Below are 15,005 nucleotides of genomic sequence, written 5' to 3'. Positions count from 1 at the left end.
GCCGGAATTTACAGTCTTTATAATTCTGACATTCTTTGTTCTTGATAGACGAGCGACATAATATAGGATGCCACTTTGTACAAGTGGGAAATCCCGGGCAGCCGTCTGGATTCCTTTTGGATTTCGGCCCATATCGCATAAGTTTTCGGCATGGACGTGGGTGGTTTTTTGAACATCCCTTTCCAGACACCCCGTAACAACATTTCTTCTTGGCGTAGTGTGGACATACGTTTTGAAGTCTAGGCGGGTCGCCGTTGGGGTCTTTGTCGGGAGTATTATTCTTACGGAGAGATTTTTTCAGATCTGCAGCATCAGACTGTTTCTCTCCTGCTTTATGAGTAGTATGTTTTTCATCGCCATCAGTACCTCGGTCTTCATCTTCCTCGTCATCATCACCACCATGAGCACCACGGGTATCATCATTTTCATCTGTGTTGGATCGACATCTACCTGATTAGCATTTGGATTCCGGCCACTGCCTGGTAATGGTAATGGTTCAGGGAGCTTCGTGTGTTCACACACATGACAGATATAGTGCACACCGGGGATGTTAGATGGGTTTATGATGGCTTGCGAGTCCGCGACATCATCTCTTATATCCTGACCAGTTGTATCTTTGATATGAGCCTTCAAACATTCATCATGAGAGCCCTGATTACATAGACGACATATTAGAATAGGAGTGTCATTGGGTCCGACTGTGTATTCCTCGTGGCAGAATACACACACATCGGGTAAGAGGTTTTGTATCCTACGCAGTAGCATAGTTGCCAGTGGACCTTTATTTACATTACTTGGTGGTTTCATGCCAAGGTAATCCAGTGTTGATACGAGTACCTCTTTTTTCACACCAGAGCCTCCAAAACATTTTTCATGTTGAGCTGTGGTGTTTTCCGGATTGTATTTTCGAATACAATCTCTAATATCATGATTTGGAGCATTCACTGAGAGTTGAGCTATGATATTTCTCCGTTTTTCAAGTGATTCAGCTTGGCTTGTTGTAGTATGTAAATTGGTCGACATGGTTGATCTTAGCTTGTAACGGCCCACCAAACTAAAAAAGTACTCAAAAAAGTACTCGCATTCAAACACCAAACACCAACGCCAACGACTTACTAAACTAAAAAAAACACCAACGGCTTACTAAACTAAAAAAAGTATTCGTATTCAAACATCAACGGCTTACTAAACTAAAAAATGTATTCGTATTGAAACACCAACGGCTCACCAAAGTAAAAAATGCATTCGTATTCAAACACCAACGGCTTACTAAAATAAAAAAAAGTAAAAAAAGTATTCGCATTCAAACATCAACGGCTTGCTAAACCAAAAAAAAAAAAAAAAAAAAAAGTATTTGCATTCAAACACCAACGGCTCACTAAACCAAAAAAAAAAAAAAAGTATTCGCATTCAAACATCAACGGCTTACCAAACTAAAAAAAAAAAAAAAAGTATTCGCATTCAAACACCAACGGCTCACTAAACTAAAAAATGTATTCGTATCCAAACACCAACGGCTCACCAAACTAAAAAAAAGTATTCGTATTCAAACATCAACGGCTTACTAAACTAAAAAAAAAAAAAAAAGTATTCGTGTTCACCAAAGTAAAAAATGCATTCGTATTCAAACACCAACGGCTTACTCAAAAAAAAAAAAAAAAGTATTCGCATTCAAACATCAACGGGTTGCTAAACCAAAAAAAAAAAAAAAAAAAAGAAGTATTTGCATTCAAACACCAACGGCTCACTAAAAAAAAGAGTATTTGCATTCAAACACCAACGGCTCACTAAAAAAAAAAAAAAAAAAAAAGTATTTGCATTCAAACATCAACGGCTCACTAAACTAAAAAATGTATTCGTATCCAAACACCAACGGCTCACCAAACTAAAAAAAGTATTTGTATTCAAACATCAACGGCTTACTAAACTAAAAAAAAAAGTATTCGTGTTCAAACATCAACGGCTTACTAAACTAAAAAAAAAAGTATTCGTGTTCAAACACCAACGGCTTATTAAACTAAAAAAAAAAAAAAAAAATGTATTCGTATTCAAACACCAACGGCTTACTAAACTTAAAAAATGTGGACAGAAATATCACTGCTCAACTCCAAATGGTAATCATAGCTTGTTCCTTCGTACTTGCTTGTTCCAAATGGTAATCATAACTTGTTCTTGCTTGTTCCAAATGGTATTCCTTCGCCACCGAAACCCGATTTAGTGTAGGTCATGAAAACCATGCATTTTAGCATGATGATGCATATTGTTCTGACAACATTTGCATAAAAAAAAAATTTTAAAAATACATAGCACAAACAATTATAAATTCTAATAATAAAAAATAAAATCTGCACAGCATACCCAAAATGTAATTACAATTCCCCAGAAAATTGCCTATTAAAGAATGGCTGGATGCATTCAGATGTCATATACATTGTACAGGGACAAAATTACCCCTCACCACAACAGACAACCCCATGACCAGTCAAGCCCAAATAACTAGAACTACTCACAATGATACACATAACCTAATAAATAATGACGTCTCTACCAGAACAACTAGTCCTGCAACCAATAGGACTAAATTATACATTGGACAATCTTTGGAGCACCTGAACTCAACTAATCCCTCCATAGACAGAGAACCTTCGGATATATCACATTCATACCCAAAAGCACATGCATACATAGGACTATCATCCTTCCTGATAAAAACTAGAATATCTAACAACTTGAAATCATTCTATAGTGAGACACCTAAGATGAAAACTACCCTCTCTGAATGTCTCAGCCTGAAGAAACAGAAGAAAAAAACATAAATTTCTCCTTAAAATCAAAAAAAATATTAAGAAAATCTCAACCATAGAGCCCAAGTTCAAAATACTGCCTCCTTTGCAACGCAGAGGCCACAGCGATTATAACAGCACCAGAAAAATATTCTCAATTCTAAATCAGAGATAATATACTTGCAGACACAAAAGAAAATTTAAATATGAAAGTAGACTAAACTCTGTCGATAAACCACCCCCAAACCAGGTCTAATATCTGTAACTCCTACCTGCCTCGTTAATTACAACTCTTTCCAATACTATAAACAGTTAACCTCGCTCATATGCAAAGCCTAGCATCCAGTCTCTGGTAAGAACCCACACCCTTTATGTTTTTTCTATTCTTTCCATCACTACATTCTTTTTTAAAAGCAGAAGAGAAATATCACCAGTGTACTATCAGACCACCTCTGAACATATCCTCCCCCCCCTTGTCCAATTGAACCCATCTGGCAACTAATTCATCCATACTCATGTTGGTATGCATTACTAATGTAACATCCTTATATATCCACTTTATATACTCAGAATCACTCATTAAATCTCTCCCCAATACGCTCCTTGGGCTACTTTTACTCATCAACCTTTTTTTTTCTCCACTTAAAGCCATAATTTACATTTACAAGTAATTACCCCCCACTCCCTCCTGATTTCAATCCTAATACCTGAAAACATGATCTTGTTATCCTACATATAGAATTTAACCTTCATCTACAAATAGAACCCAATAATTATCATCTCTTTATAAACTTAAGCATTTATAAACTTAAAAACATTAATTATTAATACATTTGGCCCACTCTAACCAGAAATATTTGTAATTCAATTAATAAAATTCTCATGGCTACTACCAAAGATATTTAGCTCCATCATAAACGACATTCCTGATATCAAAAAAAAAAAAAAATACATTCTTGATAACTATCCCTCTCTCCTAACAAAAATAAACCTAAACTTTAAGTTCTATCCCCTTCTCTGTCCATTGACCTCTAGTGTACTCTCTTAACCCTAACACTCCTTACTCAGCATTTTGTACCTATTCTCCTCAGCTTTTAACTTTCGTAGTCCTGTCTGTAACCCGAAATGTCTTCTTCTTCTAACTGGCTGCCTCAATCTGTCTACAACTAAGAATTATGATAGTTATTTATTATATCTTTGCTTGGATTGTTTTTTGCATAAGCAAAAGAAACACAGGAATGCCTACATTTTCACTATGGGAATGATAAATACGGAAACAAAAAACTACACCCTAGAATTAATGGCCATTCCAGATCTTTTGTCTTCCTAAAGAGAGGGTCCTGGATATGACCTAAAACTATATCCGATGGTGAGGCCCCACCTTGCGGGCCTTAGGGAGTATGGAGTCACCCTTTAATCGCCATTGCTCCCAGGACCACTCTGACCCGGAGTGGTAGTACCTGTTAGGGTCCCAACTATGGGTTAAATAGAATCTGACTTTAAAAAAAATATATACTCCATTAAAAATCGTTCCTCAAAATAACTAGATTCGGCATTAAATAACCTGAAAAAGGTTGATATGCCGTAAAACAAAAACAACCAACCAATCCTAAAGAGAGAGGTAATTGTCTTTTCACTACATTTTTCTACATCCAACAGTAACACACTTTTTTGAATCACTATCTAAATTGGACGAAGACAGTATCCCTCACAAAAGAATTTATATTTATTTTTCTGTTTTGGTTTTCTTAAAAAAATATTTTGTTACTTGCATTCGACAAGGACCTGCTTGGAATTACATCTCCACCCTTCAACTATTTTCTCATTTATCAAACTTTCATTTTATATTCTTTTTATATATTTTTTATTTCTATTTCTTTTTATTTGTTTTTGATTCGTTCTGTCACTTGACTCTTTATATCTTTATATTTTTGCTTTTTCCACTTTATTCCCCTATTTTTTTTTTTATTCTTCTATATTTAATAACTATGTATACCTTACAACCATTATTGCTCTATAATTCTTATACTTTTAAAACTATCCACCTCATATTGTTTAGTATTTTTGTCTCTTTATTCTACCATCTATTTATCCTCTATCTCACTCAAAATCTTTGTACACTGCACCCCATATAATTCATCCCCTCACATTAATTATCCTACTATCACTCTTAATAACTTATATTTCTTTTAAGTACTGTCATAACCCCAGCTAAAAATACACCAACATAGCATAAGCCCCTATCTCATGTAAACCCCCTCTATAGCTACATCTACATATATGTCTAAATAAGCAATTTCTTTCAAGTAACTTACTCTATATTCTCCCCAAGAGTTTAAACACACATACTCTTCACATACGTTAAATCAAATATGACAGATATGCTATATACCTACCTGCATTTATATAATGCAAACTACAGTCCTCCTATATCACAGAGATCAATATAGTTTCCTTCAAACAGTCTCAATAATTTATTTCGCTCCTAATGTAACTATCGCTAGACGTTGCATCCCTATTATGTTACCTAGCATCTTCTCTCCTATTCCGATGAGAAGCATTATGCTTTGAAATACCATGGTTCTCATTTACTTGACACCCCTAATTGATGTATACCCTTATTAAATAAATGAATAAATCTATATATATTACGATATAGTTTTTATACCTTCATTTTCTTTCTTCATTGATTTCTACATAAGCTCCAAATCAATTTGTTGAGCTTTGTATTATCCCGACAAGAACTGATTTTATTCCCTTCCTTTAACTCCCCCATTTATATAAACCATTATTTATTTCACTTGCATTGTGTTATGACTCCATTATGGAGTCACTAATTGTAAAGGTGTGAGTCAGTGTTCATCAATTCATAATTGAGATTTATCAATTTTTAGATGCGAAGTTGTATGTGCTGAAATCTCATGTAGTCGAAAGTAGGAGTGTATTTAATGAGATTGCCAAATAATAGAAGGGTTTCACCAAGTCACATCTTCACATAAATAAAAATAAAAATGAACTTCGGAAAATAATGGCAATCGACAAAGAACTCAAAATCACAGTATTAACATGAAATAAATATTTATTACATGTCCAGAATATTAGTTTAAATTGTTCCAACATAAGTGGTTTCTTGTGTGGAGTGTTCATAATGAAGGGTTAGCAAAGTACTGATTTTGTGAGAATGGCACAAGGTTTAAAATTACAGATTTATGATCAGAGTGTCACACATGGCTTGAAATTAATGTGATTATTTCTGAGAAAAACAGTAGCTAATCATGAAAGTGAATGCATGTGTTTTTGAAATAAAATTGTTCAAAAAAAGAAGAATTAAATTCTCATTCGATGCTGTAACTTTCCATGATGAGAATTAAGGTTCATGTGCATAACGTGTGCAAAATCATGTTGAGTGATGTAACATCCCACAAGCCAGAGTCCTTCGGCACGTGGTGTGCCTGCAGATTTGAAGGGAAAAACTTTTTGATTTTCCATGGCAAATCTTTATATAGAGATGTTCTCGAATGTTCCAGCCAGTTTGCTGTACCACTATGCGAGGAAACGTAACCTAGTTCCTTTGTTTTATGTGTGTGGTGGTCGCATCATGACGTTGTGTCTTTACGCACACTTCATACGCGTGGGCATTAAAAAATGTGATCAATATGGAATGTTCTTGCTGGGGATTTGTTGCAGCCATTTGTAGCAGTCACTACAATTGAAGTTGTAAATACAAAATGGACATATACTCAATATTATTATGTTTTAATAAAATCAACATTTATTTCTCAATAATATAAATTATAATTAGTTAAATTACAATAAAAAAACAAAATTCTAAAAAATAATTTATTTTTAAAAGATTTAAAATAGAATAAAATTCCAATATTCTGCAATATGAAGTTTTAAAGATAGGTTTTCCAATTAAAAAAAAATATTTTGATATTATATAAAAAGTTACTATTAGCAATAATAAAATAGCAGTTTTAACTACAACTTGATATTATTTTAATTATTAAAAGATGTTTATTTCTAAGGGGGGAGTCAACTTGATTTTAGTGCCTATTTTCCAAAAATGTATGGAAATCTCTACTTAATAGAAACCATAACAAAAAACACTGCTTCCCTGATTCAATTAAAGTGTCTAGTAACTTCTGTAAAAAGTGCACGGATTTATACGATAGATACAAAATAATGACGTGCTTGATAGTGCTGCTGCACTTCAATTTCTTGTTCTCTGTCAGTGGAGGAGAAATCCTTCACGACTGAGACAATTTTTATTTTTATTACTTTTCTCCACGTTGAAAAACGACCCTGGTGTCTAACTCTGTCTCGGGGGGGCATTGTAAATAGGAACAACTATTGTGATTTTATTTTCAGAAACAACAATTATAAACAACAAATTATATATATATATATATATATATATATATATATATATATATATATATATATATATATATATATATATATATATATAGGAAACGAACATGTTTGGGGTTTGTATTACTGTACACATAGATTCGAAAAAGTTGTCAAAAAAACAAATATATAACAAATAAATGTTATCAAAGGCAAGTGGATATGTTTTTAGCGTTTTTATTTAATATAACACGTTTATTCAGCTCGAAAAAACATAGTGTTTACCGATATATTGGAAAATTAAAAATGGCGCCCGACTGTCTCTTTGACACGGTAAGTTTGGGAAAAGGAGTTAAAAATAAAAAATTAAACAAAATACTGTTAAAAACCCCATGGTGTCAAAGAGAGAATCGGGCACTATTTTTAATTTTCCAATACATCGGTAAACACTCTATGTTTTTCGAGATGAATAAACATGTTACATTAAATAAAAACACTAAAAGAATATCCAGTTAGGTAGAAAAGTAACTTATCTTGCCTTTGATAACATTTATTTGTTATATATTTGTTTTTTGACAACTTTTTCGAATCTATATGTACAGTACAGTACAACCCCCATTTTTTAAACGAAAAAATAAAATTTGTTTTTAATTTTAACGGGAATAATATTTTTTTTTTTTTATTGTTATTAACATGAAAATGGAATTTATAAATTTATTTTAAATCATTGATATTTGTTAAATTAACGGGAAATGAAGCCATTTTTGATTGGTATTAACATGAAACGATAGAATGTATAAATTTATTTTAAATTATTTGCTTTTTTATATTTTTTTTCGATAAATTATATTTTCGCTGAATTTGTTTTTTCTATTAAAATTGACTTATTTCACGCATTCGTAGTTTTTAACAAAAGATCAGTAAACCAGAACGAAATTAGAAGTTCGGTTCCATTTTTGTGACAACCGAAAAACAGCGTGCTTATCCATATTTACCATAATGTTGATACAATTTATGAAAATATTAAAAAAAGAAGTAAAATGAGTACTTCAAAATATAGTTATCGAAAACATAACAAAAAATTTAGAAACCGCATGAAACAAATCGAAGATTCGATTGGTATTCACACATTTTTGCAATTTTTTTTTTAAACACCTACAAAATGTTACCTTTTATAAACTTTTTGCATATATCGAATTAATTTTTGGTCATTTATAGAAAAATGGAAAACATGATTAAAAGTGTGTTTTAATAAATATTTTATAAATCAGTTAATTTATTTTAATCAGTAATAAATGTACAAAATTGACTATGTGTGTGTGTGTGTGTGTGTGTGTGTGTGTGTGTGTGTGTGTGTGTGTGTGTGTGTGCGTGCGTCTTGTAAAATTTTCGATATTATTTCAATCAAGATATTTTGAACAAGTAAATATTTGATAAACGGGTCAATATTAACTACATTTTTTTAAAAATATTTTGCTTGAATTTGCATAAACCCCTCTTATTGATATTCTAAAAAGTTTAACTTACGTAATTACATAATGGGAATTTGAATTTACTAAATTTTTGTAACAAATTAGCATAATTACAGATGTAAACAAAATAATTAGTCAATATTTTAACTTACGAAAATGCTTGGGAATGAATTTATAGGAAGTCCTTTCTTTGAAAATTCTAAATATCATATGAAAATTTTAGTGTCTTTTTAGTTCGCTAAGACTTGACCGGTCGGTCGGCTGGACCCCAGACTACAAGCCCCAGATTTTATGGTCCCCACAATATTTTTAGTATATCAAAATAATTTATTGCCTGTTTTCGGGCAGGCAAAAGTTTCGGACACGGCAAATCAAAAAGGATCCAATAAAGCTACGCCTGGCAGTCTAGCTGGGAACCAAGTGTAAACTTACCAGTCCCCATAAAACAGTCATTTTTTAATGTGTAATTCGTAAGGTTTCTTCGTTTTCTTTTACTTTATTTGTTTTTCTTTCTTCAGAAATTTAGTTAGATTGTTAACAAAGGTATTTTTTCATCTCCAAAATTTCATTTTTTGCAAGGATCTGCCCGTACTTGTGTCCGGCAGTCCGCACAGCTATGAGAAAACCACAATTCAATATTCAGTACTTGGAGGGCCGCATGAATACCTTTGGTGGACCGTAGTTTGCCCACCCCTAGCCTAGATGATGTCTGCCGCCAGCCAGAGAAGGGAGAAAGTTGCTGGTTTCCCATTTTATACACTCGGTCAAATGACTGACATTGGCTTGTGATTAGGCAAGTCAGGAAGAAAGTAGATTTAAAATCTTGAGCCACAAGAATTAGCTCCTACTTGTGCTTGTTGCAATTTTTGTCTATTATAGCGTGGCCTTCGTTATAAATATCTTTTAAGACGGTCTTGATTATAGTCTGTTATAGTGCGTAAAATGTTGTCGATTTTACACAAAAAATTTGAACATCCCTAATGTTCTAATTCTTATTATTCTACTTTTACTCTTTTTCATCTTCTTATAAGTAGTGTTAATAATTCTACTGCTGCTGTTAATATTCTTACTGTTATTGTTATTACTAGCATGGGTGCCCAGCGTTGCCCGGGTGTTTGGAGGTGTGTGTTGAGCAAAAAAAAAAAGTGGTAGTAGGCTCGAACTCATACCACGAAGGAGGAAAAGAACAGGGGGAAAAAACGTGACGTGTTTGCTGTTACGACCACCGTCAAACAGGAAGTGACGTAGGTTTAAATTAAGGCTAGACAATCAAAAAGAGGGGATGACTTTCGAAAATATCGACGAAAAGGCGACCCCTCCCTGTAGAAAAGTGCTCAGTTGAAGATAAAAAAAATTTATGTTTTTAGCCAATTTTTCAGTATTTGTTGTCTGAACGATCAAGCTTCAAAACGATACTGAGCTTATGAAAATCCGTCGCCTCTGTCGAAAGTTTTAGGCAGACATGCAAACATACATACATACATTTATATATTGTTAAGTAAATTTTTTTTACCCAAACCGATTAAAAAGCTTGCCCTTTATGTAAAAATTTCAAATGTTTAGACCAAAAATTGTCTGAGTAATTTGGTAGAGACCGCAGAGGTCAAATTTTTTTTAACTTTGACCACTATTATGACCCCTTAACATTTATTGTTTTAGGCTCAAATCAAATTATTAAGTTAGATCCATGTCCAAGGAACTTATATCTAAAATTTCAAGTGTTTAGACCCAAAATTGTCGGAGGAGTTTGGTAGAGTTCTCAAAGGTCAAATCGTTGAACTTTGACCCCTTAAAAGCCAAATTTCTGGCCGAAAACAGATTACAAAGATTTTTCCAGATCTCAGTACCCTGTATATCAAATTTCGAGTCTGTAAAATGAAAATTGACAGAGTTATTACAGGGAAATGTACACAGACACACATACACAGGCATACAGATACGTTCACTTTTATAAATATACAGATATAAATAATACATCGGCTTAATTTCATTATGAACATGCATACATCAGAATAATAAGCCTACTTGTCTCAAGGTGTGAGATTTTTTTATTAGCTTGGACCTACATTTTTAAATTACCCTCAAATTCTTAGAAACAAAATTATCTCAGGGAAACATCCTTCAGGGAAACAATAAAAAAAAACAATGGTTTCAGGATTGATTTATTAATCTATATATATAAAAGGCAAAATGTGTGTGACCATTTCGTGTATGTCTGGCAACGGCTTTTCTCGCACACGGTCCCAGGTTCGTTACTATCGCTTACAACTGTTTATATACCCCCTATATCATAATACCTAGGATTTGGGAACGCCGATCGTCTCTAGATTTATTTACGTCGACTTTTATGAGATTCGCGCTATTTCGCTCTGTCCCCTGTTTGTCCTGCATTTTAGTATAAATACAGTGAAAAACGTTGTGTTCTCGGCTTTCACACTGCTTCCCTCCCCCCCCCCCTTCCCACCATAATCTGGGGTGAAATGAAAACTAAAAATAACGATCCGGCGATGACCTCATTTAGCGTCTTCCTGTCAATCAAACCTCTTTTAGTTTTATAAGCTTTAACTTAACACGCTAATCAATTACTCTCACTCGTGGTCGAGACCGTTAAGTAGTTGGCATTGGTTTCCACCTCCGCGTCAAGGCTTCCGGGTTCAATCCCTCCTCCCGACCAAACGTTTTTTTTTATTACTTCGCTTATTCTTTAGTTTACCCCCCTCCCCATACACAGGTTTATTTACGCCATTTTTTCCCGTTTTGTTTTTTGTTTTTGTACATCGTCTTTTTTATAATATTTAAGCAGGATTATTAATTACCCCCCCCCATACACACACCTACAAACACCCGGGTAACGCCGGGTACCCCCCCCCCGCTATTCTATATATATAAAAGCGAAAATGTGTGTATGTATGTATGTTTGTATGTGTGTGTGTTTGTGTGTCCGCTAAAAACTTTCAACAGACACAACAAAAATTCACAAACTTGGTATCATATTGAAGACCCATCCTTTGTACGAAAAATATCGAAAAATTGGCCAAAAACGTTAATTTCTTCACCCTGAAATCAAAAATTTTCTACAGAGGGGGGTCAACAAAAACCGTCCTCTCATGACCAGATCGGTTCTACGCATGCGTCAGATGACGTCATGGCCTGATTTACTTTAAATAGTTTAAAAACTGACAGAATTTCATGTACGTCGTGTTAGCTCAGTTGGTTAGAGCATTGGTTCGTTATCTAAACGTTCGATTTTCTGCTTTTGTTTTTCAGATTTTACATTTAACATTGTTCGTTTGCCTTACGTTAGTTTTTTGGGGTTTTTTGTTTTGATTACGAGTTACCAATGGGAGTCACCTGTCTATTTAATTTGCTCGACTTTGAAAAGATAAATATTCAACATTTTTCGATCGCCGCATGTGGATTAGGCTTTTTTGTATAATAAAAGCGAAACTAATTCAAGCGGCATTGTTCCAGTCGCGATCACTGGAAACGTCCAAAACCAATCAGCTTTGATCAATGTGGAGTTTCTCCTTATATCAGACAATTGCTATTCAATTTGGACAATCCCCTTTTCATGGGGAGCTGGTTTCCCCCCAACATCTTGGGGAAACAAAAAAAGAAATAAGAAAAGCTGCCGCGCAGTAAATAAAATACTGTCCCGCAGTCAAAGTTGACCTCAATAAGTCATTAAATACGGGCATCTGCCAATTCTTAATACTTCAATAAATGCAAACATGTTTCCGTTACTATTTTGTGGTGGCCCAGTCATTAACATCACACTTTTTTTTTACACTTTAATTTCCAACTTCACCTCAAGGGTTCGGGTTCGATCTTTCATACTTACCTACCAAACCTTTTTTTTTATTTTAACCCCCCCCCCCGACACTTTGATTTACCCAAAACCACACACACCTCCAAACACCCAGGCAATGCCGGGTACCCCCCGTTATTTATAATATTTTATTTATTCAGAAACATTTTTTTTTATTCATCTCCTCTGTAATGTTGCTGTTACTACTATTTATTTATTTCCTTTCTTGGTGAGGCTCCTACATGTTGTTTGATGTTATGCCTTTCGTTAGTGGGCACCTCAATTCTTTACTTCATAAAATATAGCAAAATAAATTTAGCTGAGTCTATAATTTTTTAAAACCATTCTGGAGTAAAACCCCTTCAGAACCCAATGTCAACTTGGGGATTTTTATTTATATATCACCATATTTTAATTCAGTAGAATTTTAGCCATATTTTTTTAGTTTTTGTATTTAGGTTCAAATATTGAAGGCAATAAATTATTCATAAAATATAGAATATGTGGTTCATAAAATATTAATAATAATAAAAAACCTTAAATTCAATCAGATGCAATTTGTCCTTCAAACATGCTTTTCAATATTTCAAATATGACCATGTGGGTACTGGATTCCGAAGGTTTTTCACTCCAGAAGGGTTATAAAAAATTATACAAGTAAGATCTTTACCCTTATGACTTTGTAAGGATGTCTATTTTTTTCCACCAATTTTTCTCCTTTTTAATCCAAGGAAAAACGAACATCTAACTGTCTTTACCAAAAAGACTAGAATGTTAATCAACACTAACAAATAAACTGGAATGTTAATTTATAGTAACGAATAGATTGAAATGTAATTTACACTATCAAATAGAGTTGAATGTTTTGTTGTAAGGTTTTGCTAGGCCAGGTTATAACTGAAGCTAAAATACTTTTTTTCTACTTTATTCTTTGATTGTATTTATACTAATAAATATTTGTGGTAATTAATATTACAATTGTCAAATATATTTTCTTAATTTCTTTTTAGGTTCTCTCTGCTGATAAACCTTTGATGATTCCAAATGAGAATAAAACTGAAGTTGTGATACGCGATTTACAAAAACTAAAGGTTAGTTGCTTTACTTGTTCTCTTATTTTGATTTTTATTAAATCACATATTTTCTACTCTCAAATCTTAGTCTGTTTCATAAATCTGTTTGGTATTCCTAAGATTATTCGTATGAAAATGATTTATTTAAAGAACAAATTTAATAAGGAACATTTCTCTGAATAAATTGCCTTGTGGGCTTGAATTTCAACAATTCTAGGTAGACTATACTTAGTTTCTATATAATAGTTGAATTTTATTAACTTAGCTAGCAAATGTTCACATATTTTACTTTTATTATAATAACTAACAAACTTTTGCTGTATCACTTTGAACCATCAACCTCCAGAACTTAGAACCGATTATTACTTAGTAATACTTTCATGCATTGCATCATGGGTCTACAAAGATTCACGATGCAATGTATGAGATTTATTCAGTCATCGATGATGGAATCAGAGTAAGCTACTACTATGGATTAAATAAAAAGTTCTGTGTAAAATTCAATTGTTCAATAAGTCACCTAAAGAAGGTCGGAGCTTACATTGGCTGAAACAGATATGAAAATAACATCCAACAGTTGTTCAAATAATACAAATTATCAATCCTCATCGAAAATATTCTGAAACATCCTTCCATTTTATTCTTTATGTTTTAAATTTGAAATGTGTTCTTTGTCAAAATATAAAGATATTCTTTCAAATTGTATGCCTGTTGCTTTCAATCACATCTTTTATAGCATTTATATATAATCACTTGTCTCTAAAAGTCTCATTTGCTATCATGGGCAAAAATCAGAAGCTCACAGTATTAATACTGGAGTCCCTCAGGGGTCCATCCTGGGCCAACTCTTTTCCTGATCTACATTAATGATCTTCCAAATCACATCCTTACATCATTTGTAGACATTTTTGCTGATGACACTACCATCTATGGTAGCACATCTAAGACAGTAAAGGACCAAGTTCTCTCCGATTCTCTCTCCTCTGATCTTGATCATGTTGTACAATGGGGAAAGGAGTGGCTGGTTACTTTTAATGCATCTAAAACCAAGCTTCTATCTTTACATCATCAACGTTCTGATCCCCACCTGGCATCAATTAAAATGAATGGCTTTTGTCTTAGAGAGGTGTCAAGTTTTGACAAGCTTCTGGGCTTGACTTTTTTACTCCTGATCTTAAATGGAATACGTACATCAAATCTGTTGCCAAGGCCGCTGGAAAAATGGTTGGATCCTTCTATCGATCCAGTAGATATCGCAATGCTGATGCAATTCTCTATCTATATAAGAGCCAGGTACGTCCAAGGATGGAATACTGTTGCCACATCTGGGCAGGAGCTGCTAGAAAGGATTTGTCCTGCCTTGATAGGGTTCAAAATAGACTTTGTGGCCTCGTGGGAGATGTCCTTTTCTCTTTGCTGCAACCTCTTTCTCACAGAAGAGATGTTACGAGTTTGTCTCTGCTTTATCGTTATTTTCATGAAAAGTGTTTGACTGAGCTTCAATCTATGGTCGCCC

General features: G+C 33.6%; 1 protein-coding gene across 6 annotated transcripts in view; it reads left to right on the top strand.

Moving 5' to 3' along the window:
• LOC145239861 (mucosa-associated lymphoid tissue lymphoma translocation protein 1-like) overlaps positions 1–15,005 on the top strand; it is a 754,570-nt gene that overhangs the window by 667,514 nt on the left and 72,051 nt on the right. For all 6 annotated transcript variants that reach the window (XM_080103424.1, XM_080103426.1, XM_080103427.1 and 3 more), the window contains exon 15: positions 13,427–13,507. In XM_080103424.1, coding sequence (XP_079959550.1) covers positions 13,427–13,507 — 81 coding nt within the window. The remainder of the gene's footprint in view (positions 1–13,426; positions 13,508–15,005) is intronic.

The sequence above is a fragment of the Euprymna scolopes genome, chromosome 19, assembly GCF_053919585.1.
Source record: "Euprymna scolopes isolate OS-2025 chromosome 19, ASM5391958v1, whole genome shotgun sequence".
Classification (NCBI taxonomy): Eukaryota; Metazoa; Mollusca; class Cephalopoda; order Sepiida; family Sepiolidae; genus Euprymna; species Euprymna scolopes.
The sequence above is the reverse complement of the archived record's forward strand: the minus strand, read 5'-3'. Positions and strand labels throughout refer to the sequence as shown.